Here is a 25,605-nt window from a genome sequence, read left to right as displayed (position 1 = left end):
GCGCCATCTTTACAAGGTCACCGACGACACCATGACAAGGTATAGAAAATCGCAGCTTCCCATTGGTATGCTACAGATGTCATTACGCGGATATAAGCATCGCGTGCGTGTTTAAGTACTTTATACATGAGTCCAGAGGCTCTCCACCCAGAAAATGTCAAGATGATTACGAGAACTCGACGGTGAAGCCGCTCTTGAAGGGCGTCTTCAGCGCGACGTCCAGAACGCCCGACGCCGCGTCAAACGCGATCGCATTCTTCGCGACCGTCTTCCCGTTGAGCTTCACGCTCTTCGGTGCGCTTGCGACATCGAGGAAGCGCACGCGCGCGACGTTGACCCCCGTCGCGTGCCCGAACGTGCCCTTCACGGTGAGCTTCTGCTTCTTGTACGCGAACGCGACGTTCGTCTGCGTCTTCGGCGTGATTGAAATGCCATCATCGAGGTAAAGCGAACCCGCCGCGGTCCCGTCCACCGCGGGCGCGACGACAAGCTCAAAGTCCGTCTTGCGCAGCTCCGTAGTAGTCAGCGCGCCCGTCTCGCGCAGAGGCAGCACGACGCCGCCGCGGATCGAGACCGGGATCGAGGTGAAGTTCACGTCCGTGTGCTCGACGAAGCCGCCGCCCTGCACGTGTGTCTTCGCGAGCGTGTGGAAGTCGTAAAAGGGCGCGTCGGGGTAGTACGCGCGCACGCTCGTCGCGTTCTCCTCGAGCACGGGCGAGACGAGGATAGAGTCCCCAAAGAGGAACTGCGTGTCGATCGCGAACGTGTTCGCGTCCTTCGGGAACTGGTACCAGAGCGGGTGCAGCACGGGCGTGCCGCTCGTGTGCGCCGTGTGGAAGGCGGTGTAGATGTAGTCGAGCAGGCGGTAGCGGACGTCGAGCGCATTGCGCGCGGCCTGGGCGACTGTGGGCCAGCGGTAGAACTCTTGGGAAATGGAGGTATCGCCGTTGTGCTGTGGATCTGGATATCAGTATGAAGCAGCATCGCATTGGTACGTAGATGCTCACGTTGCGCATGAAGGGGTAGAACGCGCCGACCATCGCCCAGCGAGCGCAGAGGGTCTCAGTGGTGTTTGCGCCTGCGTTTTACGCCCGTCAGCGCGAGATCCATACCAGTTGAGCTTGGATCGACATACCGAAACCGCAGATATCGGCGCCGACCATAGGGATGTGGTATACACCGGCCATGCCAAGAATACCGGAAAGCGACTGTCGCAGCTGAGCCCACTCGCTCAAGTTGTCGCCGAGCCACTTTCCGACGCGCGAGCCCGCGCCCGCGAATGTCGAGCGCGTGATGATGAGCGGGCGCTCGCCAGGGCGGCGCGACACCATCGCGTCGCGGGTCGCCGTCGACATCATAGTGCCGTACAAGTTGTGCGTGTCGTACTCGATGAGCCCGTTCGCGTGGACAGCATCGGTCTACGAGAACAGGTCAGTAAGCAGATTTCCGAACTTAGCTCAAACCCACTCACGTAGGCGGTCTTGTCTGAGAGCGCACCAGTGCCCGCAGAGTTCGCGATGGCGTAGGGCGGGTTCTGAACGTCATCGTGGCTGTGGTCTACGCGCTTCTGAAGCGCGGAACCGCCGAAGATGGGAGAATCGTGCGCCGGGGGCAGAGTAGTACGCGGAGGAGGGAGGATCTGCTCCTCAGCCTGCGCGAAGGGGTCGGTACAAGGGTAATTGCAGAACTACATCGGGAAGGTTAGTGGAAGTTGTGCATAACGACGCATGTGAACGCACGCTGGCAGGTTCGTTCATATCGATCCACACGCCGTCAATGTCGAGACCAGTCTCCGGGTTATAGAACAGCTTGAACTCGTTGTTCCAGTAACTGTATCAAGGTTCATATCAGCTTTGCACATGCATACGAATATAATTCAACGCACTCCTGAGTTTTCTTGTTGAACCAATCTACAAATTCAAGTTGTAATCAGCCCGACGATTCTAGTTCGCTATCAGCAGTCACTTACCGGGAAAGACCGTCACACCTATCGTGTCGCTCAATGATTAGCTCATGCAAATGTACGTGATGATTGAGCTTACCGGGCCAAACTGCGCCCAAGAACGGACTGCTGCCGTTCGCGGCCTTCAAGAAGATATCGTCCTTGGTACCACGATCGAAGGGCCCGTAAGTCCCATCGTTCACATACGCAACAGCCGGGTCAGTCATGAGAACTGTATGGCATGTTAACTATTGGCAACGAAACTGAGTTGTGCGAACGTACTGAAGTGTTGGTCATGCTTGTGAAGGTAGTCGACGATCTCGCGCATCCTGTCCAGTGGGAAGTAGTCCGGATCGAGAGTGAAGACGCGGCGCTTGTACATGTAGTCTGACAAAACAATTAGCTGCAAACACAGGAAGTAGTTATGAGACAACGTACCGATGTCAGTCCACATCGTCTCAAGAGGGATGCCGGCCGCCGAGTAGTTCGCGATGACACCCGCGACGTCCACGAAGTCTGCACAAAGTCGTTAGCGACGTGGTCAGTACTCCAAAGCTCATAACCACGTACTTTGGTACCCAAACCGGCACTGATGGAAGCCGAAGGACCAATACGGCACCTCCGCGGGCGTACCAGCAACGTCCGCGTATTGACGCGCCACCTCGGTGGGATCGCTCTCGCTTCCCGCCAGGAAGTAAAAGTCGAGAACACCTCCGATGACGTTGTACTCCAGAGTCGTTCCGAGACCTTCGGTGTCGTTGATCTTGATGTCCATACCGTTCGAGTTCAGGAGGAAGACACCATGAGTACCGGTGGTCCTGTGCTCGTAGTAGATCGGGTGGTTGCCGTAAAGGTTAGATCCCTGGGGTACCCCGTACGCGTCGCGCGACCACATGGTGCGCGTGTAGTTGTGCGTCGGAAGGCGGAAGCTATCGGTGTGCTCGCCGAGACCGTAGATGTTCGCTTCCGTGGGGAGGTTCGTCTTCACGCGCAGGTATTGCGGCTCGAAGATGATGGGGTGCGACGCGGTCGAGAAGAGAACTTCATGCGTCGACGCACGGTAGATGGAGAATGAGAACGGGGATGCCGTGTAGTTGAAGCGGATCGCGGCGCTGTGCGGCGACGCGAAGACGTCGGCGTGTGGCCGGGGGAAGACAGCTTCGGGCACTTCATAGCGTGCATCCGCCGGATTCGTGATCTTGACATGAATCCGCTCCTCTGTAGCACTGTCAGAACGCGTAATAGAATCAGAGACAGGTAAAAGCTTACTGTTCTCGTAAGTGACCTCGAGCTTGAGCTTCTCGATATCGTTTCCGAAGACATTGCAAGCCTTCCCGGCGAGGACGAGGTCCGCTGTGAGCTTGGGACCAAACGTGAACACGTTCTTCGCTTTGTACCCAGGACACGCGTCGAGGGCGGCGGGGTCAGTGACTGTCGCGCTCGACAGAAGTGCCAACTGGCCGAGCACCGCGTAGGGGAGCGCAGCGCGAAGTGTACGGAGGAACATGGTGGGGAAGGTGCACGTTCGTACGAGAGAACCCGAGCGGTGACACCGTCGTTTATAACGCGTCGCAGGACGCTGACGTCGGGCATCGCGGCAGGCCTCTTGGCTTCCCTATTCGCATCGTCCGACGTCGCTCTGCTTGTGCTGGGCTCACTTGACCGAAGAGGGGGTCCATGTGACGCGGGTGAGCGCGAGCGAGCGCATGCTCGCTTCTGATGGCCGCCCAAGAGGCGCAGGGACTCTGAGGAATAATGATGACGGCGGGGGCGCGATGAGCCTGGTGTACCTGAGGCCGACGCGCTCTACCCTATCAGAGGTGGGAGAACGACGGCCGCTGCTCCGAGAGTCGACCATGTTTTGGCAAGACCCGGAGACTCATTCGATCATCGAGCAGGATGCCGAGGCGCGTCGGCCACGCGGACCTTGCGGGGATTGTCGGATAAGGTCTCGTCCATCGATGCCGCCCCAGGCAACAGTCCATATCTGGTGCGGGGCGCCCCCCGCTCGTCCGGGGTTCGGGGGCGGGGCTTGGCGGGGGCGGGGTAGCCAATTCATGTGATTTATTCCATCCCCTGGGCTCAACGTCGACCGCTGTTTCATCGCAGGCGGTGTCATTTTGCTGGGTGCCTCATCGGTCCGGTTTGCTGACTGGTCGATTCAAAGCGTTCGATATCGTATGTAGTTGCAGGGGCCGATGCTCGCAAGGAGTCGAACGTTCAAGGCACCGGCTTCAGTCAGCTTCCGTGCAGTGAGTCGCATTATATGTCGACCGGTTAAGCTTGGCTATCGTTATGATGGCGGTGAGACTCGTATGCTGCGGCATCTTGGCCTGGTCGATGGTGGTCGGGAAACAAGAGGGGGTCATGTCAAGATGGTCGACTCGACAGAAAAGACTTTCGGTAGCGAACCTAGCTACGTTGAATTTATGTTGCCATCATAATCACGTACAACTAAAAGGCCCATACGGTACTATAGTGTAGTGGTTATCACTCGGGATTTTGATTTCAACATATTCCCGGAACCCAGGTTCGAACCCTGGTAGTACCTGAGTTTTTCCACGAGAAGAGTTTTGCTACTTGCCCCCATCTCTGGACGTGCATTAGACGACTATCGAATGTTCGATCGACTTCAGGAAATAGAACATACCAGAAGTGCCGACTTATGTCGGCACTGACCTGAGCCTGATTGTACACCTGTTTTCAGCATCGCATATTTTCTGTCCTCGCTACTTACAATCTCAGAGTGCTATCCGAGCTTGCAGTTCCCTCTACCGCTTTTTTGCGTATACTTATTTGTGAACTCTGAGCTGCGCGGGCGCGCGACGTCGCGTCGGCGGGTGCGGGCGCTTGTACCCGAACAGCTGCGCTACACAATTTCTAGAATATCCCGAGCAACAAATTGACCGTCCATTGCCCACTCATATAGGGCGCAAGTTTATTTGGATCTAGTTACGCGCTACTCACAATCGGGTGCGTGACCGTTGAGACTCGGAGAACCCGAATATTCTCGATATTTCAGCAGTTTCAGCATTTGCCGGTAGGTTTGGCGCCCGCGAATTTCAGGCCGCAGAATTAACCTTCGCAGGCTCAGGTAACGTGGATAACCTTCCTGCATGTAAGCAGGTTGTAGGAGGCCGCCATGTCTAGCGTCTCTTCAATCAAAGATAATGTCATAAGCATGGTTTGACTGTGCAAGACATACCCCCACGACTTCTTAATCAACATTTAGCACCCAAGGGGCCTCCTGGACATAGTATTTCAACATCTATACCTCCATTCAATACCGCCATGGACTCACAGCTCACCCACGTCAATTCGTCCGAGTGGCCTGACCGGCGAGCCCATATCGAGCTCGTCTTCGATCACGACAGCTTGACCAATGCGAACCTCTTGGTCAAAGGCGGCACGATGGTCATATGCTGCATCAGAACAGGCCGCTCCATGTCGCGCACAGAGCTATTTCAGGCAGGACCCATCGATGAGCCTTTACAGCCGAACGGTGGTGCGCCGACCAACCTAGTACGAGCCGCACGCATCGACAGGAACGAGATCCTCCCGGATGCCGTGACGTTCGCCGGTATGCAGGAGATAATGACGAAGAAGTGGCTGCAAGGCAACACGTTCAGCGCAAAGTGGGTCTCACCTGCGTTGTAAACACGGTATTTCACCAGCGTCGGGCTGACCATGCGTTGAACTTCGTTGTAGCTTCCCGGGGTCTGGCGAGGTTCGCTACATTCGGAAGCCCACCAGCATGCACGAGCTTGCGGTGAGTATCTCCCTGGCCAGGGCCCACTGAACGTGGACCTAATTCTCTATATAAGAAAGGTCAATAGCTGAATACACTATACACACCTCCACGCTGAGGAGAACTCGTTCGTATCTACATATTGCGTGGTACTGGTCGGCGAAGCGCTCCCAAGTCGTATGCGGGGACATCGTCAAGCTGCCCTCGCTATCTCTCCAGTCAGCGGTCGAGAGTGTGCAAGATCACGTCCTGGCGTCGCTGCTCATCGTCGAGCAGAAATACCGCACGGGGGCTAAACGGATCGGGCCTGCCGACAGGATTCGGGACACGTATGCAGCGGAGATCCAAGGTATGGCGCAGTTCCTGCGGCTGATGGTGCGGGAAATAGGCTATTCTACGGATGGTGTCGCTTGTAGTGTCATGGTGCGTATTTGGGATTCCGTTACTCGAAGTGCGTCTGCTGGGGTGGATTTTTGCTCATCAACGTTGGCTTGGCGTGAGTGCGAGCGTGAAGGTTTTAGACGAGAAACGATTGCTCACCTTACATTTTGCGTCTACAGTTTGAAATTGAAAATCACTTATCTGATGAGCAAGGTTTGTGAGAGCACTAGGCTTGCTCCGAATCGAATGGCGATTGTTGCAATGCCTGAGTCATGTCCGCTGGCCACTGGTTGACGTTGCACCTAAGCATGCATGTGCCTGAGCTGCAAATCATACAAGCGTAACATCGTATGCACTCCGCACGGAACGTACTGCATCAATCAAGAGCCACAGATGTCGGAACAGGGGGAATGGGGATTTGCTGTCATGTCAGTTCCATGAAGTTCAAGTTCAAGAGTGGGCGGCATCAGGCGCCCGACTCGTGCTTTGGCATCAACCACCATCATCCCTATGAGTTCGGATCCCACAGACTGCACTTCTGCCCCTCTCTCATACAAAGCTCGTCCGTGGATCATTTAGAGCGTAATTCTACGCTGCTTCGGTGTGGAAAGGTGTGTCTGGCCGCTGCAACATTGGCCAGAAGAAGCTCAGACATCTAGCAGCGCCCGGCCTACGTCGTGCCACTGACCAGCTCGTACAGTACGGCACTGCCAGCGGGCTCGCGATGACATGTGTGCGCTACATCTGAGTTGGAATTGATTCGGGCAATTCGGCTTCTCTTACGTTGTGAAATCTGGATGGAAGGCAGCGACGGAGGCCCAAGGCCGCTGACCATCCGCCAAACGCTTGTGGCCATGAACTTGCAACGCCACTCATGCATCAAAGCCGCTTTGACGTAGCATTGCTATGTGATAGTCGCTTCACCGTGGTTCAAGGTGCGGCGACATCTCAGGAATGCCATGGGCGCTCGTGCTGCTCTTGCCGCACCTCCGCTCGCCGGCATGGGCTACACTCGGCCCCGCTTTCCCAAAATACCAGCTCTCCAAGAGTCTCAATCGCCTTCGAAAGATGGTGGTATGTTTCTGCTATTCTTTTCGATGAGCTTGAACCGCAGTTTCTGACTCCAAAATTCAAACAGATCACCTATCCATCCACCTAGCATGGTCTAGTGCAATGTACTGAGGCCGTCAGCAGGATACGATCCCTTCAACGGCTCCCTTCTGTTCTGGAAGCTGGGATGAAACTACGTAAGTCGTAGTGAGTGCGACAATGTTGATAATCACGAGAATTCAGGACCGGCCCCTCCTTCCTTCTTTTGGCGCCGCCATCCATCCAGATCGTTCGCATCGTTTTCCATCTTCAATGTGTGCGCAGTCGGGGGACGCACGTCCCATGTGGTACACTGGAAGTTGAGCTGTCGCAACAATGACCTGTACACAGCAGCAGGCCGCAAAATGATAGGCCAAGGGTCTAATTCGACAGCGCACATACGTCTCCCGCAGGTCCGCAGTCTGGGCGCCGCTACCGCATACCCGCTTCTTAACCTCATCTATCGTGCCACTAGTGCACTTCCGAGCATACCGGCCGCCCGGACGTCGGCATATCTCGTGCGGGCCTCCTAGTACCCACGACGACGTGATACATACCCCCTGCGCACTGCGCGCGGTATTCAACGAACCAAACGGACGCTGCTTCCATCCTGCGGTCTGGCTTCCACCCGAAGCGCTTTTCGGGGAACTCTGTGCGTTCTGCCTTCGATATCCAGTGCTGCCCGATCTGCGCGGCCTCTCCACTGTTGGCAGCAATCTGAGAAAGCGTAAAGCACATCTTCTAGTACGCAGGTGGACATCGGAGCCCGCGGTAAGTTAAGCCCGGACAGTTGACGAGCGTGCTGACATTGGCACGAGTGCGCAATCATAGACCATGCCGCTGCATCTACTCTGCAGACACATCCATCTTCGGACACAAGAAGCCTTACCTGCGTCGCAGCGGTGCGAACGATCGGGAGTTCCATATGGCGCCCCGCTCTCGGCATCTACGTCCAGGTGCGGATTTAACTTTTTGACTCAACACTCTTGGCGCTCGCTGCGTGACAGATGGGGACGTCCAGTGGCACGCACTGAAGTCTGAGGCACGTCTCGGCAGGTCGCAGTTTGGGCCGTTGTCAACGTATGCCATGTGTCGGGCTGCACACGACAGCTCGTGTGTGTCGCGCTACGGAGTTAGCTACCATAGCACAGCACGGAAGCGAACGTTTGACAGCACGCCCACGCGTCGCTATCAAACATAGGGAGCAATGTTTCAGGGTGAGTTACTGCGCTGCCTCGGGAGTTTTCAATAAACTCCATCCTCACGGTGTCGTCATCGCCGACATCCTACATAGTACCTGAGAGCACACGACTCTAGGAGGCCGAAATGGCCTCGCCGACGATCCCGTATGCGGCGGTGCGGCGGGTTCTATCGGCCTGTCCTGGAAGCAGTGCTTTCAAGTACCGTCGCCCGGCAGACATAATGTCTAGTATTTTTCACGTGCGAGCGCTATGTACCCCTCATTTTGAGCAGCCGGACTGAAGCATCGACAGGAAATAGCTGCGCCTGGCAGCCTGAGGCTAATTGTGACGGTTGTTCGGAAACATGAGATGACTCTTAGCTGCATTGACACTCAATGCGATGCGCCCATGACGGATGCGCAGTCGAGTGCGGCGCGGGTATCACAAGTGGGACATATGCGCACAGGCTACGGTGCTCAGAAGTTCGAGGATCGCGGCAGGGAAGTACCACGCCTGCCGCTTTTGGCTTTCAGGCACGACGAAGGTACACATTCTTTGATGGCCAGATCGACGCCCGCACACGCGGCTACGAGCCCCTTCGTATGGGCTGGTCAGAGGGGGGAGGGCCGGCATCGCATCGAGGCCACTATTGCTCTGACCGAGATCCCCACCCGACGCGCAGCCGCCTAAAGCACGCCAAAGCGGTACATAGGAGGTATGCGGCGGCACTGTGGTGGTGCTCACTGACAGGCCGAGAGTTCCGATGTACTAGGGAGGCTAACGTTCGCCCGCCGCTCAGGGGAAGCGACGGTGGTACGAGTCCGAGGGAAGAATCGCTAACGCTGATTGTAGGCTTGTCGTCAAGTGTTGAAGATATCATACGAGAAGTTGACGGAGGGGTAACTCGGCCGACCTGTAAATAGCAACGTGATCATGTCATTGACGCAAGAAAGCGATCATAGATACTGGAGAGCGTGTAGCGTGTACATGTCCAGAGCACAATACCAGTATTAAGGATTAGTGTAGCAATACGTTAGGTATGCAATGAGTCAAGAGGTCCGCATGCAAGAAGTCCAAGAAAGGGCGGGATGACTAGATGGATGCTCCTTTAAGGGGCTAACCGCGTTTAACGGCGGCCGCCACACCCGGGACAGCAGCCAGCAATTTGCGGTGCTACAAGGCGACGTGGGTGAGAACAGTGGAGGCACAGTCACTGATTCGGTACTTACACATCTGCTGTGGATATTGACGTCTGTGTCAAGACCGCGGTGGTGAGCATTGCAGCGCCTTGCGGAACCGAAGACAGACTCACATTTGCTTGCAGGTTTGTTTGCAGGATGCGCCACCGCAGCTCTTCGGGTGCGCGGGGCTAAATTTGCAGCGGGGGCTGTTGCAAGGGACCTATGTTCCACCGCGGCGTGTCAGACTAGTCCGGGTGGTATATGGCTATGAGCATACCTGCTCGTCGGGCTGCGAGCACCAAGTAAGTTTATAACCCACGCGCGAGGTCGAGAAAACTCACCATGGGTTGCGCGTGCCCACACTTAGTGTAGACGTAGCAAACCCTACGTCGATGTCAGCGTTGAGCTCTTTGGAGGTCGAAGTCTGTACGCACTGGCGAATGTAGCACATTGTGGAGAGTAGGGTGCTGTAAGGGATTTTGAGAGGGCTGTAGGTGCTTGAGAGTGTATGTAGGTGCACTGACGGTTCATCTCTGCAAAGAGCAGCCTTTATATACCGCAAAGCAAGATCGCACCTCACCTATGCTAAAGGGGCGAAGAAGCACCGGGCACACCTGAGAAGTGCGATGATGTTCAGACTTCGCTAGCTGCACGCAACCGGGCTTCCACATCCAAGCGCGAGATCATACGTGTGAGAAGCAATTATTGGAGCGCAGATTACCGACAGTCGATAGGGGCGGTACAGATGGTTTAGACATGGTTTAGGATAAGCGTGACAAAGACACAGAAGGGTTAAGCAGCGCGCGTGCTCAGGAGACGGAACGGTTCGAACATCATCAGGGCCACTCGACGCGTCTGCGCGTTCCAAGACTTGATACCTCGAGTTGTGGTAAGCACATGGGTGTCTCAGGTGCTGGCGTCCAAGATCTGTCGAGGTAGTCCTCCGGTGCCCCGGGGGCAGCACAGCGGCGTGCGCTGGTGAGGCGGGCGGAGCATTCGCGACCAGCAGATTGGATGTCGAGAAGTGCGAGCCGCGAGCGTTAACTCCGGCGCGCGTGGGTTAGGCTCTGCGAAGGGCGCACCATGGACGGAACAGAGTGAGCGGGCGGGGGAGGAGGAACAACACGCACCGAGCAGCGACTCGAAGTGTTTGGGCGCTCGGAGGAGGGCGTCCCTATCGCCCGATTTGGCACTGCCATGTGCCCGAAAGCTGTGCTCGTCCCAGGGCGACGACGAATTTCCAGTTCGATTCGCGCACTGTCGGGCTGCCGTCACGGCACTGTGAGACACCCGCCTGAACCTCCGTGAGTACAGTGACCTCCTCGGAGGTAAGCGTGCGGCTAAAATCTCGGTAATGACTGCTAGGTGAACCAGGAACAATTTTTTTCTCATGGGTAAAAACCGCAAATCCAAGGTTTACGTAGACAACAAGGCAAGTCCGACTCAAAAAGCATTGCTCTCGGACGCGGTACTGAGAATGCATTCTCAACCTCTAGGATGCCGCCGTAGAACTCGCGAAGAGTGTGGCAGATGTCCAGGAAAAGAAAACACGAGCAAGGGTGGAAGTCCGTAAGAGTAAAGTGAGTGTGCAACCCTGCCGGTGCAGGCAACAGCGGATACACGACACCCCGACTCACACGGAGAATGACAGGCAGTAGTAGCTCCAAAAAAGCCTACTGAAAAACACACCACGTCGTCCAAAGAGAGACTGGTAAGCGATTGATCCCGCATGGTGAATGACTGTGATGCTGAACTCTTGACTCAGGATCGTGCGAAGGCCGCCGTAGCTGCGCAGGCCGCGCACGCCAAACGAGAGAAGGCTAAAATCCGGAAGAAAGCCCGTGTCTCCGTTCCTGGCGGAAACGCCGCTGGCGCACACAGTGGGGCCGGAGAAACACCTGCGAAACCGAGTGGAACGTCCACCAGGAAGCGTGTCACCTTCGGATGAGCCCGCCCCGGTCCAGTTCATGAAGTGATACCTTCGATGCCCCGAGCGGCCTCACGTCTACCCGTTGGACACACACTCAACTGTCGTCATCGCGGTCTGTTCACCCTTCGTTGGTCGCCACGACGTGCACAATCACTGTCCGGCGCCGCTGCTCCCGACACCGCCTCGAGCGGTCCGCGAGCTCTGGCTCTGTTGCGGGCCTTCCCGGCATGAATTACGGCCACGTACTGGAGGTAGCAACGTTCCCTTCGTAATGACACCGTGCGATCATGTACCCATGGTATGTCGCGTTCGCGGCGCTGCCGTGAAGCACTCTCCGAGCTCGGACTAGGAATAGATGGGTTTTGTGGGCACCATCAGTTGGCTGATCCGCCGGCGGGAGGAGCCGCCATGATGCTACGACGCGCTGATTGACTTCCCTGACTACTTACGATGTGCCACAGGGAATGACTCGCGTAGGGCGAATGCCCGGAGCGACAGCCCACATGGCACATGCACACTGGCACTTACGGCGGCCCGTTAGAACGGCGGTGTGGGTGCATGTTCCCTGTCCGTATCCGGCACGAACCGCCGTAGATTGGCGGTTTCTCCGGCGAGTAAACTTCTTGCCGCATCGAACTAAGAACGCACGCCCGACCGCGGTGGCAGTACATAGCGCTGGCGTTCATGAGGCACGCTGTGCTGCGCCGTGACGGTGTGGTCGTCCAGGCCCAATAATTGTGGGCGATCGAGCGCCGCACCCTGGGTGCGGCGGTTTCGCAACTGAGCAGAACAGGGCGTCGAACCTTCAAAATCACAAGGGAATGAGGGCGCGCCGTCGTACGTAGGTGGTATATGCAGAGTGTTCGGTAACTGCGCCCGACGGGTGATGATCGCGTGCGCGATGCTCATGGATCCCGGTCGGAGGAGCACGCCCGAGGTGATGCAAGCCATAAATCGACGTTTACAGACTCTTCGGTATACATCGAAACATCTGGAGCGGCTTGCTGCGGTACCATAATAGAGGTATTAGTACCTGAGATTGACGTCAAAGTTCACCAGGTGTGCCGGGGTATGTTGGGAACCGTGATATGAGCGGCATCCAACAAGCCTCATACGAACGAACTCAAGGACGTCTCTGCTCCCAACACTCCGTGGTGACTTCGCACTGATACTTTGTTGGAATTGCAGATGAGGCCTCCCAAATCTTTGGAGCTTCGTCGATGACCCTGGCAGTGGGCTGACTTTGGGCTGAGAGAGCGGTGTGCTTCCTCAGATAGTAGACGCATGCTGTGTCCGCCCACCTACTTCCATGTTGGCGAAGAATCGGCGACACATGGCTCACGAGACTGCGTGTGTGACCATGCAGTCGTTCGAAGTTGTTGTAAATGAACGCCGTCAATGTCGAAGTCTTGCGGCACATCGTCGTTCTGCGATAGCGGTGTATACACTAAACTAGCATGAGCGAACAATATCTAAGCGTGCTGAGAAACATACATCCGACAGTACCGGCGAAAAAGGAAGAAAGCACCCTCTTCTACATCAGTATCCCACCCCAACCGCACCCTGGCTCTGGGTCTGCGCCTGAGACTGCGTCTGCGCCTCTGGCTCGTCCTCGTCATCCAGATCACGTAGCCAACCGCTGTAATCGACATCCCTCTCCAGTAATTCGCTGACGCGGTCCACCTGTCCCTCGACATCAAACTGAGAATTGTAGCCCATGCCGAAGAAGCCGCTACTGCCGCGCACAAGGCCCTGACCCTGGCTTTGGCTCTGGCTCTGCGCGCCTACGAACGGGTCATCTTCGTTCGCGCTCGGGCGCTGCGAGGACACGAACCGCGGCTTGAACCCGCCAGGAAGCTGCGAAAACAGGGGCGAGATAGGCGAGCGGTTCACGACCGAGCCCGAGTCCGACGAACCGGAGGCAGGAGAGGAGAAGTATGTCTTCGTCGGGGACGGTTCCGGGTCGTCTTCCGGGTCATCCTCAGCCACCACGGGCAGCTCGGACTCGGACTCGGCGTCGTGCTGCGCCTGCGCGGGTGGCTTAGCTTGGGAGCCTGTGTGGCTCTGCGGGGTGTGTTTGCGCGAAGGCGGCCGTGGGCGCGGTTTCGAGCGGCGGGACGACGCCAGGAGCTCAGTCAGGGTGGGCAGCGGGTGACTATCTGGGGTAGTCGGCACTGGAAGACCCTTCGCGTTACCCAGCCCTTTCGCCCTTGAGACGGGAGTTACAGGGGCCCTGGATGGAGAAGTGGTGGGCGGGGGCGTAGAGGGCGGTACAGACTGCGGACCGCTCGAAATCGGTGGTTCCTGATCCAAAACCGGCGCAGTGCGCGCTTTCTTCGGGGGCGGGGCCTTAGCGAGCGGTGACGCCTGTGAGACCTCCATGCGGTCATCGACAGTTGAGTTTGGAGTTCGTGCACGCTTCAATGGTCTCTGCGCTGGCGAAGTAGCGGGGGCGCTCGAGGATGTCAATCGATGCTCTCGGCGCTGCGGGCGAGATGGGTCGAATGATTTCGAAGATGCAAACGATTGAGGGGAAGATGGTGGAGGCGAGCAAGGCGCAATGGGCGCGGGCTTTCGGCGCTTGGTATTCAGGGGAGGCGTCGAGGTCTTCAACTGCGATGGGAAGGACGGGGGAAAGAAGGACTGCGGGTATAACATGAGTGAATCACAATTACGTCGCATAAACGAGGGACGACTGACAAGCTCTGACATTTCCGCAATATGAGGAACATCCTGATGTTGTTGGTCTACCGGTAGTTTTTGGCCGTCGGGCGAAGATAGCGGTCTCGAGGCCCCTAGCGGCATGTGGCTGTGATTTGGAGGTGTTGGAGGACGCGCTGGTGGTGTAGCTTTGGGTTTGGAAGCCGCGCCGCGGCCTCCTTTCGCATCTATGACGCTCGAACGTTTCACAACCGGAAATCCTAGCGACCCTTGCACTTTCTCACTGGGCGTATGCGCCTCATTCGCTTTCGCTTTTCCCTTCGTCTTATCGGTCTTCGAAGACTGAGAGAGGTCGATTGTCATCTGCGAGGCCGGCGGGTCTTCGGGCACTGTAGCCACTGTAGCTTGCCACCTTTCGACCTTCTCTCGGACGATGTCCACTTTCCTGGGCGCAGGGGCGATGGCTGACCGAGACGACGATGCCTCTGGCTGGTCCCGCACAGGCTCCGCCCAGTACTTCGAGGTGCGAGTCGCCTTGGACGTGGGTTTGGTCTTCGCTTTCATCTTCTCCGCATCGGCAGCCGCCTCCCACCTCTTCTCGCAGCGTGTCCAGTCCTTCTCCGCCTCTGGCAAAGCCCATTCGAACTTCTGGCCGACATCGACCTTCCTCCCGTCTCCAATCCTGATCCCGGGCGCTATGCCGATATAGCCACGACTCGTGCATGCTAGTTTGGTGATCCGCGATACGTAACCCCACTTGGGGTGCGTCGTGTCCCCTGCCGCGACTTGCACGGCGTGTGCGACTTCGCTCTTCCACGCTGCCGTACGCGCTTCTGATGTCGGGGATGACGGGCGTGAGGCAGCACATAGTTCCTCCGGTAATGAGATGAGGCTTGCATGCATGCGGTCAATCAGTTCACAGAGTGGTGGAGTGTCCGACTCAAACGATGAACTTGCGGAAGATGAAACTTCCATGATGGATTGTGTGTTTGCGACCTCCCGATATCGATGTCTAGCCACAGCCTGACTCCAGAGTTTCGTTAACCAAGAGGCGTTTGTTTGCCAGCCAAGAGAAGTTCAAGAAAGAGCCGAGAGCCAGGAAGGTGTATGGCCGTTCGAGACAAGTTCAAGCAGCCACAACTGAGGCCGAAGCGCCGCTAGGCCCGAACGGGTATGTTTTCGATTATTTACGTAATCGGGGGCATTACTGTCAACACATCCGCGGGAGTCGCGAGGTTTGAAATTCAGGCTGAAGGAGGCTGAGCTCGAGGACAGGACGAGTGCTACCCTCGCGGCAAATTTGCGGTCCCTACCATGAAAGGCTCACGGCAAGCGATGTACGTTTAGAAACGCTACACCAGTGCATATATACCGCGTATAAGTCGTGCTCGAATAACCAGTGATAGAGCATACCCAGAAGGATAGAACGTGGAGTGAAGGTACTTGTATGATACATATAATACAGTGGCTATTGCGTTCTGCTAGTGCGAGGTCAAGGCCGGATATTAGAAACAAGACGCCATAAGTCAAGTGGAGGTCTCGCGGATCATCATGCGTATCATAGAAGTCATCACCATAATCGTAACCTCGTCGCGAACACGACGATCACCAGCGCGTCGCATCCAGGGTCCCAGCCCTATACAGCCATGCTGTGACGCCGGGCGTCATCGCCCTCTAGCCTGCGCGAGCTGGATACGTGCACGCTTCGTCGTCGTCCGTCCACGTTCGCCCAAGACCCGGTACGGAGACCGCCGTACTCTGCGTCCGCCTGTGCGCCTTCGCTCTCCTCGTCCTCCGGTGCAGCATGCGCCCGGGATTTCTTCCGCCGTATGGTGCCTGGTGCAGGTGCCTCGGCGTCTGCGTCACCAGAGTGCGACGATGAAGACCGGGAGGAAATCGGCGGGGCGTCCTCGTATGCGGCTGAACTGCGCTTCGAGCCCGGGGGCGGAGGTGCTGGGTCCGGCTTACGCATCTTACTGCACATGCGTTCAGTGTCAGGGTGCACGCATTGTCAGATGATATGTACGTACGTGTTCAGCTTCGGCTCAGCGTAGTTGACACTCTTCCGCACTCGGCGTTCGCGGCCGCCAACCGCAGCCTCCGAGTCGGTTTGCGGTGGCTCCGCGAGAGGGCTTGATGATCGCGGCGTAGGGAGGTGAGACATGGGTTTCGAAGAAGGCGCGGGTGTCGTAGCAGGAGTGGAGAGGAAGTTGCGCGTGGAGGTGCTTGCGACGCTTGTGGATGTGGCTGAGGAAGGCATGTCGACGTCCGGTGTACGTCGTCGGTCATGGTCTAAATCGTGTATCAGAACATGGGCGTGAATGTGGAGACTTTGATACGTACTGGATGTGGTATCAAGAGCGGGTAGAGCCGCGCGACTCGCTTGCGCATTTGTCACATCCTTGAACTTGTACTTGCTCCCTTCCGGGGCATCCGCCGGATCTTCGACCGCTCGAGGCTTCCTCCGCTCGCGTGGTCGAACGCTCTCCACCGCGGAATCGGTGTCCAATTCACGTCCTCGCTCGCTATCTTTCTCCCTCTTCTCTCGTCGTTTCGTGACTGCCTGCAAGATTGCCTCTACCTCGTCCTCGTCAGGCTCCCCTGCAGCATCCTCCTCGTCAAACGCGTCGCGTGGAGGCGATTCGGGGACGGGGCTATGTGGTGGGTCCAGACTGTCTGTAGTGACTGCCGTGATAGACACGCTGGTAAGCAAACCACTCTGCCTCCGCGTGGGTCTCCGCTTGCCGCTCTTGCCCAATGCTTCCTCGAACTCGATGTGTACTGTTTCTACGGTTGGAGGGGAGGCCGCCTTGAGCGAGGGGATCGGTAGTCGGCTCGAACTGGAGCTCGATGTCCTAGGTTTCGACTTGCGCTTCCGCGGTATAGGAGGACTTGAATCGATCTCCGCGTCAGGTTCGGGATCTTCAGGAGAGGAGGCGTTGCCCTCGTCATCTTCGATGATACCAGGGAACGTTGGGGCTTTGGCGAGTCGGTTGGGTGGTGGGGAGACATTCGGGTCCGGGATCGGTCGGCGTGCGCGGGGAAGTGGTGGGTTGGTTTCCGGGGTGGAGGAGCGTGAGTGTGAGACTCCCCATGATTTGCGTATGAGGCCAAGTTGCTTCATGAGAGTATGTGTCTGCTCGACGTCAGACGTTGCGAGCACCGTGCGAGGATATACGGACGCACCGCAGTTTCCGTATCTGACAAGATCTTTCGTGATTTCTCCTTCTCCTTCTTCAGTTGAGAGCAGAGGGCGATCTCGGAGGCCCGCAGACGGAGGTTCTCGACATAGAGTGTAGATATCTGAGCATTGAGTTCTTCAATCCGTGCGCTCAGCGTGGAGTTCAACCTAGCACGTCCACGCGTTAGTCGCCGGTGAGAAACATCCGCGGGCGAACGTACTTTGTAATATGCTTGTTTGCGAGGAGAAACTTCTTCTTGACTACGGAGTGGGTGTCGGCCAAATGAGTGTGAGAGCATAGAGACGGAGAGGTCAGAGCTCACAGTTCTCGAACTCCAGGAGTGTGTCATTCTGCCTGGTGTCAATAGATACGCGCGATTGTCGCCTGCTCATCGCTTCCGGCGGCGAGCAGATTGTCGAGGGCGTCGCGGAGTCGGGGTCGGGGTCGTCGTGGTCGATGTTGCGCGCGGGATGTGGCTCGGTCGTTGTTGGACTTCTCGACCACGCGACGCGGTGCAGTTCGGCGCGCTTCTAGGCGCGCCTTGGTTCGGCTCGCCATTTTGAGCCGAACTAGCGTCTTGCGTCACTCCGAGGACCTGTGCGTGACTCAAAGCTTGTTCGCTTACGACCACCACCATTACCCCCTCACCGCCGTCCTCAGCGACAACGAACTCTTTCTTGTCATCGTGCGGTCCCCCGTAAACCACAATCAATCGTTGTTCGACATGGCTAACGTCTCATCAGGGTCTAAGCGTGCGTGGGATGGCCCAAACGATGCTGAATCGCACAAAAGACCTCGAGAGGATGGACGCGACCGGCGGGATGCACCAATAGGCTCGCCGAGGAGAAAGCCGCCCCCAGGGAGGAGGGACTCAGACGATAGACGCTCTAGTAGCGACAGGCGATCCCGCGGAGGCGGAGAGCACAGGCGTCGCAGCAGGGACCGTGATTATGGCAGGCGTCGCTCGCCCGACCACAGCCGCGACAGGGTTCGGCGCGACGACAGAGACCGAGAGAGGGACCACGGTCGGGATAAGAGTCACGCTCCCCGGGAGAGCGGCGCACGGCGCGATGGCAGCCGCGCGGACGACCGGCGTCGAGATGAGCGTAGACGTCCTTCGCCACCAAGGGACCGCCGTACGAACGGCGTCTCAGCTCCATACCCCCCTCCGCCAAAAGTCGAAGATGAGAAAGAGGAAGGCGAGTGAGTGTCGTTCTTCTGACCTTACTCGCCACACGTCGTCTTATGCATACTGTTAGGATCTCTCCAAGGCCGGTCAGAGCTGCTTCCCCATCACGGTCCCGTCCCATTCGTCCGAGAACGCCTCCACCTCAAGCTCAACCGCTCCCGCCGCCCCAACCGGAACCACAGCCTGAGATGGACCTTGACCTTCCGCCGTCTCCCCCTCCAATAGAAGACACCCTTGCTGCGCGTCGTGCTAAACGGCAAGCTATCCTCGCCAAGTATGCTGGCATCGCAAGCTCGAATGTTAGCCAAGGGCCTACACCGAGCCCTGGACCTAGCAGTGCGGTTGAGCCGCCTCCCGCGACGCCTGATGTATCTAATTTCCCATCTCAGGCTCAGAGCGCCGTAGGCACCCCCGGTCGTGCGGAGTCTGCACGTGCGGACAGCTCCAGTAAGTCATGATACGTCTGCGTGAAGCGCATATAATCACCTCTCCTGCTACGCAGGACCCGAGGCACGTCAAACAGCATCGGCGTCGCCAACCCCTGGCACCTTCGATCTCGCCAAGGGCGACGACGAAGAGCAGGTACAGACCAAGGTGCAGAATGGGGCAGGTGAGCAGGTGTCTGCAGCCGACTACGACCCTAGCTTGGATCGGCGCGAGGATGAGCATAAACGTGTGTGGGGCACGAAGGACCAACACGCGGACGTAGAGGTGATCGAGGAGGAAGAAGAGGAAGAGGAAGACGTCGACGACATGTTCGCGGTCGCCACCTCGGACAAGAAGGTCAAGAAGGTCAAGCGAGTAGCGGTAAGTCACTCTGAATTCTGCATATGATGTGTGGCGTTGCTCATAACGAGTTCGCGCAGAAGCCTGCTATGGCTATCGTCACTGCGACACTCGATTCTGCCGCCGACTCCGAAGGCTACTACCAGATCATATTGGGCGAGCAACTCGACAGCGGGCGGTATCAAGTTTTCTCATCGCTCGGTAAAGGCATGTTCGCCAATGTCGTCAGAGCTCGTGTTCTACAGGGCGAATCTAGCGAGGTGGGCAAGGAGGTCGCCGTTAAGATCGTTCGATGCCAGGAGTCTATGTATGTCCATCTCGTGTGTCCTTTGCTTGACCGTTATTGACGATGGTCCAGGTACAAGGCTGGGCTCAAGGAAGCGCAGATTCTGAACAAGATCAAGCTAGCAGACCCCGATGACAAGAAGCATATCGTTCGGTTAGAACGCACCTTCGAGCATCGTGGACACCTGTGCCTTGTGTTCGAGAACATGAGGTGTGTATCACCAGCCTGCATATGCTACGTAGGCATTCCAGATGGGCTGATATGCTTTGACCCTACAGCATGAACCTTCGCGAAGTTGTAAAACGCTTCGGCAAAGACGTGGGCTTGAATATTCGCGCGGTACGCGCGTACGCCCACCAGCTCTTCCTTGCCTTAAGCTTGTTACGCAAATGCAACATCATGCACGCAGATATCAAGCCCGATAACATCTTGGCGAGTGTTCATGCAACGGCCTCATCATTCGCTTAGCTGACGGCGATCACGATCGTGTTGTACAGGTGAACGAACAGAAGACTGTGCTCAAGCTCTGCGATCTGGGCTCCGCCTCAGATGCGTCCGAGAACGACATAACGCCCTATCTGGTGTCCAGATTCTATCGTGCACCTGAGATCAGTAAGTGACCGAGCCCCGTCCCCGAAATTGTACGATACTGACTCTGTCTCCGACAGTCATGGGTCACCCGTACGATCCTGCAATCGATATCTGGTCCGTTGGCTGCACATTGTACGAGCTGTACACGGGAAAGATCCTATTTCCTGGACGAACGAACAACCACATGCTTCTGCTCATGCAGGAGCTGAAGGGCCGCTTCAATTCCAAGATGATCAAACGCGCCAAATTCGGAGAACAGTACTTTGATGACCTCGGTGCCTTTCTCAGCGTTGAACAGGACCGTGTTACGGGTTCGGTATGTGTCATGCACGGAGCTCCGCGGAAGTTATGAGGACTAACCGTGTGCCTTCTCCCACAGGATGTCGTACGCAAGGTTCATCTGACGCAGCCGACCAGGGAACTTCGGCAACGCGTGCTCCCCCCTAGCTCCGTGAAGCTCAAGGATGAGGAGAGCAAGCTACTGCTGGCGTTCGTCGACCTCCTCGACAAGTGCCTCGCCCTGGACCCTTCAAAGCGGATCACGCCCAAGGAAGCGCTCGTGCACCCCTTCATTCGTGGATGATCGTGCGATCTATGCGAATGCATCTAGCGGTTTGTTCGCGGAGACGCGGCTGTCGGTGTTCCTTCCAGAATTTGTACATTTTATCTGATCTCCTTGTGAACGTCGCCCATCAGGTGCCGTGTTTACGTTCGGGCCCGTCGACAGAACCTCGAGGCTATATAGTACGCGGACATTAGTAGACATCAAAGGCAGAACATAATATCTGAATTTCAACGATGCGCACGATCCCATCGACCCCTTGAACCCCCGATGCAGCTCAGTCGGCGTCGGATGCCACAACATAGGGATTACATTCCTCGGGCGCCGAAGACGACGAGCAGCTGCCCTGAACATGGTTTAGTGAGTGCACGCGGATTCCGCCACAGCTGTGAGAGGAACAGATGATGACATTAGGGCTCGTCAGCTGAGTGTACGGCATGAGCGCCGGCGAGATCGACTCTTTCCCTGGGTCACGATGCCCTGCTCAGGAAGTTAAGGGGCTGGGTCCGCGCCCTTGCGACGACGCCTGCGCTCTCGCGGGTCTTGGCTCTGTCGCCCTCGCAGCTCGGTCGGTCTCGTTCCGAATACCCGTACGACAGCGATCGTCTATCACTGCCAGCCACTGGGGTATGGCGCCCCCATATAACAACCCCACTGCGAGGCTCCAAAGCGTATCCGCCCACATATCGTCCTCACTATCATCCAGCGCTATGTCTGCTGAACGCCCGCTGCCCGCTTTTGATGACCTGCCCCCGTTTAAGGACTTCTCGGGCTGTGCCTGGGAGGTCTGGGGCAAGGACGACCAGCTCGGCACGGTGAACCTTCTGACGGACGACCTCGTGAAGGAGGCGTCCAAAGAGATTAAGTGCGTTCCCTAGTTCTGGGCGATTATCGGGCTTTCCGGGCTCACCGCCATACGTGCAGGACTGGCAAAGCAATTGGCTTGAACTGGTCAGTATCATACCCATGTACCCTATCTCCGCGTATGTCCGCAGTGCTCACCCCATTTCAACGCACAGGCCGATCAACTTTCCCGCGAAGGTATGCAGCCACGCGCGCTCCGTTCCTACGCACTGGCAGGCGCCCCGCAGCGACAAGGCGACTTGAATCTGGCTGACCTGCCGCCATTCTAGCCTGCGTTTACCCGTAAGGAACCAGAGCATAAGATCATCATCCATAAGATGTTTGGCGCCGTGATGGACGACCACCTCCACATCGTAAGTGGATCCACTCCTTAGGCTCGCGTGCGCAACCGAACACTCATCCGCTTCCAGAACACCCAGTCGGGCACGCAGTGGGACGGGCTGAAGCATTTCGGCCTCGTTCACCACGGCCTCTTCTACCAGGGGCAGGTACTCTTCCGCGAAGTGCGAGCGCTTGCACTGACCGGGTACTTGCAGCACTCCGGCAGACTTCTTCAAGGACGGCAACCTTAACATCACCAACCCCACCGATATCGACCCGGAGCTCATCAAGTACGGCATTCACAGTACGTGCTTCCCCGCCTCCCCTTCGCGCAGTGCGTCACACACTTACTCTAATCGCATCCTGCAGACTGGGCGCAGCATGGCATCTGCGGGCGCGGCGTCTTCCTGGACCTCGTGCGCTTCTACGAGACTGCGAACGGAGGAAGGCTCCCGTACGACCCGTTCACGTCGCACCCGATCCCCCTCGCAGACATCCTCGCGTGCGCGAAGCAGCAGGGCGTGACGTTCCGCCGCGGGGATATCCTCATCTTGCGCGTCGGGTTCATGCAACGCTTCAACGCGGCGACTCAGGACGAGCGCACCGCGCTCGGATCGAAGCCGGAGACCTTGTGCGTGCTGGCTGCGTTCGTGCGCTGATTCGCGACCAGACTTACTCACTGGGCGTTTGTTAGTGCGGGCATCGAACAGTCGGAGGACATGAAGCGCTTCCTGTGGTGAGTAGCCATTTAGTCGCTACGTTCGCAAGAAGATTCGAGGCTGATGGAATTCCACAGGGATAACCACTTCGCCGCTATCGCGTCCGACCAGCCCGCGCTCGAGGTAAGTACAGCCTTGGCTTGAGGAATAGAGAAGCCTTCTGAATTTGGCACAGCGCTGGCCTCCTGAGGAGGGCGTCCAGCACCTCCATCAGACCCTGCTAGGGTACGCGCGCGCACCGGTTGCTTGCGCCTTATTTGTCTAAGCATTGACAATTTACGTTTACAGATTATGGGGCATGCCCATCGGCGAATTCTTCGACCTCGAGGCGCTCTCGAAGCACAGCGCAGAGTCCGGTCGCTACACCTTCTTCTTCTCATCTTGGCCCCTGAACGTGTAAGTCGCGCGCACACGTATGTCACATTCGTTGCTAAACTTGACCACCGATAGCCTCGGCGGCGTCGCGAGCCCGCCTAACGCAGCCGTAAGTGCACCCTCGGACGTGCATAGGATACCGTAACTGACGTGCGATTCGGACAGGCCTACTTCTGAAAGCCCGGCACCCCGGTCTCCCATGTCCTGGCTCTGGACGCGTGTCGATAATGAAGCCCGTAATGTACGATAGGTGTCGCTGGAAGCTGAAGAGTCTATCTGAACTCGTGAGATCTTTCTCTGAGTGAACGACATTAATGGAAGACCCGACCTTTTTCCATATTAAACTCAACTCAATGACGCTGTCGTCAGGTATGTGAACCCCGAGGACGCAGAAGCGCACCCGTCCAGGAAGTGCTATTGGACGCTTGGTGCTTAGTATACGAGACACAAGTATTCTTAGTCGTGCGTGGGTGCACGCCGTACCGTCTGACTGCGACTGCGCGTCGACGTCAACGTTCGTGCAACCTGTTCTCACCGCCGCGGAACAGACCGAAATGTTGCAGGACAGTCTACTTTGCAGTGATCATCGATCAGGTGAGTCGCGACAGCAATCCTGTTTCCTTGCCCATCTTAAGCATGAGAGTTTGGGTGGCGGCTCACGCGCACATCCTCTCGTCAGATAACACCACGCGTTTGCGGATCCGGCTGCGAACGGTCACGCACACACCCGGCCCGTGTTCCAACCCAAAGCGGCCAGGGACATGGGGAGGGAAGCACGATAGGAAGCAGCAGCACTCAGCCCTGCAACCTACTTAAACCACGCGGAGCTCCGCTCGTTGACCTCAGAGCCTGCATTCCCGCACTCATCTAGCTGCAACGACCATGGCGACCGAGAGACAGCTGCCCACGTACGACGAGCTCCCGACGTTCAAGGACTTCTCTGGGTGCGCCTGGGAGGTCTGGGGCAAGGACGACCAGCTGGGTACCATCAACCTCTTGACCGACGAGGTGATGAAGGAAGCCGTGAAGGAAGTCAAGTGCGTCCCTTACCGTCGCTTTCGGCGCAGCTTTAATTGACTTGACTATTGTGCTAGGACGGGCAAAGCTGTCTGCTTGAACTGGTGAGGCACTATGGTGATGTCATCAGTGCGGGCTTTACTCACACGAAAGCGCTATAGGCCCATCCAGTTCCCGAACAAAGTAATGGAACTAAGTTTACTTACGCGCCATAGTACTGACCCATCGGCGTGTATCAGCCCGCGTTCGGTCGTGTTCCACCGCACCATGAGATCATATTCAAAGCCGACCGCGGTGCAGTCCATGACGACGTCCTGCACATTGTAAAGCATCTCCTGGTTTACACTGTACTGCACTGGGACTGATATTGGCGCATTATTCTAGAACACCCAGTCAGGTAGTCAATGGGACGGCCTGAAGCACTTCGGGCTGTTGAAGCACGGCCTGTTCTACCAAGGGTGAGCACAGCCATGAACACCTCAGAATGTACTCAAGTACTCAAACGGCGCCTTAGCACTCCAGCAAGTTCCTTCCAGAATGGACACATCACAATCCCAGACCCGACCAACATCGACCCCGAACTGATCAAGTTCGGCATTCACAGTGAGTTCCTCTCCACCCTATACATTGACTCCACCGAAAGCCTCACCATATACCAGACTGGGCCCAGCACGGCATCTGCGGCCGCGGCGTGCTGCTCGACATGGTCAAGTTCTACTCCGACGCAAACGGCGGCCGCCTCCCGTACGACCCGATGACCACGCATGCCGTCCCCGCCGCAGACCTCATCGCGTGCGCGCAGAAGGAGGGCATCACGTTCCGCCGCGGCGACATCCTGCTCCTCCGCGTCGGCTTCATCCAGCGGTACCACGGCGGCACGCAGGAGGAGCGCGACGGGCTCTCGGAGCGGGACAAGGCTGAGCACTTGTAAGTGACAGCAAGGAAGCGTAAGGACCGGGCTGACAAGGACTCAATGCAGCGCGGGCATCGAGCAGAGCGACGACATGAAACGGTTCCTCTGGTAGGCACCCTGGATGATAGATCGCGTCGTGCGTCGTGCGCATGTCCAATGCTGATCGGATGCGCGACAGGAACAACCACTTCGCGGCGATCGCATCCGACCAGCCCGCCCTCGAGGTACGTCGCGCGACGTCGGTATGCTGTCGGCATTCATATCTGAGACCGGCGTAACCTATGCAGCGTTGGCCTGTCCCTGAAGGGGTCCCGCATCTCCACCAGACCCTGCTCGGGTTCGTGCCCCTCTCTTCCTTGTCGCCATGGCCGCACGCTGATACTTGGGTGCTCCTGCGATAGGCTGTGGGGAATGCCTATCGGCGAGTTCTTCGACCTCGAGGCGCTCTCGAAGCAGTGCGCGGAGACGGGCCGCTACACGTTCTTCTTCTCGTCCTGGCCGCTCAATGTGTGAGTCGCATATCGCATGCATTCTGTTGCGAACCTACGTGCTAATTACGGTGGCGCACTCAGACTTGGGGGCGTCGCGAGCCCACCCAATGCTGCAGTGAGTGTCCATACAACGGTTGAGCCTAACACGCGATATCTGATGAATCTCAGGCTTACTTCTAACGCGTACGCGCGCCGG

The 25,605-nt window shown here is 57.2% G+C and overlaps 9 protein-coding genes and 1 non-coding gene across 10 annotated transcripts; 6 read left to right on the top strand and 4 right to left on the bottom strand.

Annotated features, from left to right (window-relative positions):
* Positions 1 to 19: 19 nt before the first annotated feature.
* TRAVEDRAFT_58033 (alpha-glucosidase) lies at positions 20 to 3,663 on the bottom strand. The gene is made up of 12 exons (XM_008038308.1): positions 3,212 to 3,663; positions 2,513 to 3,160; positions 2,381 to 2,458; positions 2,225 to 2,329; positions 2,043 to 2,174; positions 1,970 to 1,987; positions 1,886 to 1,910; positions 1,740 to 1,830; positions 1,472 to 1,687; positions 1,136 to 1,418; positions 1,008 to 1,078; positions 20 to 952 (listed from the first exon to the last, which is right to left on the bottom strand). Exons 1-12 carry the CDS (start codon positions 3,447 to 3,449, stop codon positions 167 to 169), a joined length of 2,691 nt encoding a protein of 896 aa, XP_008036499.1. The 5' UTR covers positions 3,450 to 3,663; the 3' UTR covers positions 20 to 166.
* A 748-nt stretch (positions 3,664 to 4,411) lies between these two features.
* On the top strand, positions 4,412 to 4,493 carry TRAVEDRAFT_t56. Its single transcript has one exon. It is a non-coding gene; the product is annotated as a tRNA-Gln (tRNA).
* Positions 4,494 to 5,233: 740 nt separating this feature from the next.
* TRAVEDRAFT_46266 (uncharacterized protein) lies at positions 5,234 to 5,782 on the top strand (the record flags this gene model as incomplete). The annotated part of the gene is made up of 3 exons (XM_008038204.1): positions 5,234 to 5,577; positions 5,651 to 5,711; positions 5,771 to 5,782. The coding sequence occupies 3 exons, from the start codon at positions 5,234 to 5,236 to the stop codon at positions 5,780 to 5,782; spliced, it is 417 nt and encodes a 138-aa protein (XP_008036395.1).
* A 3,685-nt stretch (positions 5,783 to 9,467) lies between these two features.
* Positions 9,468 to 9,973, bottom strand: TRAVEDRAFT_46265 (uncharacterized protein; the record flags this gene model as incomplete). The annotated part of the gene is made up of 6 exons (XM_008038203.1): positions 9,468 to 9,514; positions 9,571 to 9,593; positions 9,654 to 9,742; positions 9,800 to 9,811; positions 9,864 to 9,906; positions 9,957 to 9,973. 6 exons carry the CDS (start codon positions 9,971 to 9,973, stop codon positions 9,468 to 9,470), a joined length of 231 nt encoding a protein of 76 aa, XP_008036394.1.
* Positions 9,974 to 10,909: 936 nt separating this feature from the next.
* Positions 10,910 to 11,714, top strand: TRAVEDRAFT_58032 (uncharacterized protein; the record flags this gene model as incomplete). The annotated part of the gene is made up of 4 exons (XM_008038307.1): positions 10,910 to 10,954; positions 11,019 to 11,102; positions 11,174 to 11,233; positions 11,288 to 11,714. 4 exons carry the CDS (start codon positions 10,913 to 10,915, stop codon positions 11,468 to 11,470), a joined length of 369 nt encoding a protein of 122 aa, XP_008036498.1. The 3' UTR covers positions 11,471 to 11,714.
* A 1,227-nt stretch (positions 11,715 to 12,941) lies between these two features.
* Positions 12,942 to 15,088, bottom strand: TRAVEDRAFT_71222 (uncharacterized protein; the record flags this gene model as incomplete). The annotated part of the gene is made up of 2 exons (XM_008038916.1): positions 12,942 to 14,095; positions 14,153 to 15,088. 2 exons carry the CDS (start codon positions 15,086 to 15,088, stop codon positions 12,992 to 12,994), a joined length of 2,040 nt encoding a protein of 679 aa, XP_008037107.1. The 3' UTR covers positions 12,942 to 12,991.
* Positions 15,089 to 15,501: 413 nt separating this feature from the next.
* Positions 15,502 to 17,736, bottom strand: TRAVEDRAFT_71221 (uncharacterized protein). Its single transcript, XM_008038915.1, has 6 exons — positions 17,618 to 17,736; positions 17,516 to 17,555; positions 17,300 to 17,462; positions 16,457 to 17,249; positions 16,144 to 16,405; positions 15,502 to 16,089 (listed from the first exon to the last, which is right to left on the bottom strand). Exons 1-6 carry the CDS (start codon positions 17,685 to 17,687, stop codon positions 15,750 to 15,752), a joined length of 1,668 nt encoding a protein of 555 aa, XP_008037106.1. The 5' UTR covers positions 17,688 to 17,736; the 3' UTR covers positions 15,502 to 15,749.
* A 203-nt stretch (positions 17,737 to 17,939) lies between these two features.
* TRAVEDRAFT_28389 (kinase-like protein) lies at positions 17,940 to 20,958 on the top strand. The gene is made up of 9 exons (XM_008037970.1): positions 17,940 to 18,498; positions 18,555 to 18,931; positions 18,987 to 19,291; positions 19,351 to 19,577; positions 19,629 to 19,766; positions 19,835 to 19,988; positions 20,054 to 20,168; positions 20,225 to 20,463; positions 20,527 to 20,958. Exons 2-9 carry the CDS (start codon positions 18,673 to 18,675, stop codon positions 20,728 to 20,730), a joined length of 1,641 nt encoding a protein of 546 aa, XP_008036161.1. The 5' UTR covers positions 17,940 to 18,498; positions 18,555 to 18,672; the 3' UTR covers positions 20,731 to 20,958.
* A 461-nt stretch (positions 20,959 to 21,419) lies between these two features.
* TRAVEDRAFT_46261 (uncharacterized protein) lies at positions 21,420 to 23,165 on the top strand (the record flags this gene model as incomplete). Its single annotated transcript, XM_008038202.1, has 13 exons — positions 21,420 to 21,574; positions 21,634 to 21,660; positions 21,729 to 21,750; positions 21,843 to 21,926; positions 21,984 to 22,061; positions 22,132 to 22,198; positions 22,264 to 22,525; positions 22,589 to 22,630; positions 22,691 to 22,736; positions 22,789 to 22,838; positions 22,902 to 23,009; positions 23,064 to 23,097; positions 23,154 to 23,165. The coding sequence occupies 13 exons, from the start codon at positions 21,420 to 21,422 to the stop codon at positions 23,163 to 23,165; spliced, it is 987 nt and encodes a 328-aa protein (XP_008036393.1).
* A 705-nt stretch (positions 23,166 to 23,870) lies between these two features.
* On the top strand, positions 23,871 to 25,589 carry TRAVEDRAFT_19528 (uncharacterized protein; the record flags this gene model as incomplete). The annotated part of the gene is made up of 12 exons (XM_008037851.1): positions 23,871 to 24,025; positions 24,083 to 24,109; positions 24,167 to 24,188; positions 24,245 to 24,328; positions 24,390 to 24,463; positions 24,520 to 24,608; positions 24,665 to 24,932; positions 25,097 to 25,142; positions 25,206 to 25,255; positions 25,320 to 25,427; positions 25,491 to 25,524; positions 25,578 to 25,589. The coding sequence occupies 12 exons, from the start codon at positions 23,871 to 23,873 to the stop codon at positions 25,587 to 25,589; spliced, it is 969 nt and encodes a 322-aa protein (XP_008036042.1).
* Between the last annotated feature and the right edge of the window lie 16 nt (positions 25,590 to 25,605).

Source organism: Trametes versicolor (assembly GCF_000271585.1).
Source record: "Trametes versicolor FP-101664 SS1 unplaced genomic scaffold TRAVEscaffold_4, whole genome shotgun sequence".
Taxonomy (NCBI): Eukaryota; Fungi; Basidiomycota; class Agaricomycetes; order Polyporales; family Polyporaceae; genus Trametes; species Trametes versicolor.
The sequence above is the reverse complement of the archived record's forward strand: the minus strand, read 5'-3'. Positions and strand labels throughout refer to the sequence as shown.

Excerpts from the sequence above, each read along its gene's own strand:
- TRAVEDRAFT_28389 (XM_008037970.1), top strand. The coding sequence starts at position 18,673 with ATGGACCTTGACCTTCCGCCGTCTCCCCCTCCAATAGAAGACACCCTT. Across the intron at positions 18,932-18,986 it reads TGCACGTGCGGACAGCTCCA|GACCCGAGGCACGTCAAACA; the intron begins GTAAGTCATGAT and ends CCTGCTACGCAG. Across the intron at positions 19,989-20,053 it reads TCAAGCCCGATAACATCTTG|GTGAACGAACAGAAGACTGT; the intron begins GCGAGTGTTCAT and ends CGTGTTGTACAG.
- TRAVEDRAFT_58033 (XM_008038308.1), bottom strand. The coding sequence starts at position 3,449 with ATGTTCCTCCGTACACTTCGCGCTGCGCTCCCCTACGCGGTGCTCGGC. Across the intron at positions 2,330-2,380 it reads GACGATGTGGACTGACATCG|ACTACATGTACAAGCGCCGC; the intron begins GTACGTTGTCTC and ends TTGTTTTGTCAG. Across the intron at positions 1,079-1,135 it reads CGCCGATATCTGCGGTTTCG|GCGCAAACACCACTGAGACC; the intron begins GTATGTCGATCC and ends CGTAAAACGCAG.
- TRAVEDRAFT_71221 (XM_008038915.1), bottom strand. The coding sequence starts at position 17,687 with ATGAGCAGGCGACAATCGCGCGTATCTATTGACACCAGGCAGAATGAC. Across the intron at positions 17,556-17,617 it reads ACTCCTGGAGTTCGAGAACT|TCAAGAAGAAGTTTCTCCTC; the intron begins GTGAGCTCTGAC and ends CCCACTCCGTAG. Across the intron at positions 17,463-17,515 it reads GCAAACAAGCATATTACAAA|GTTGAACTCCACGCTGAGCG; the intron begins GTACGTTCGCCC and ends TGGACGTGCTAG.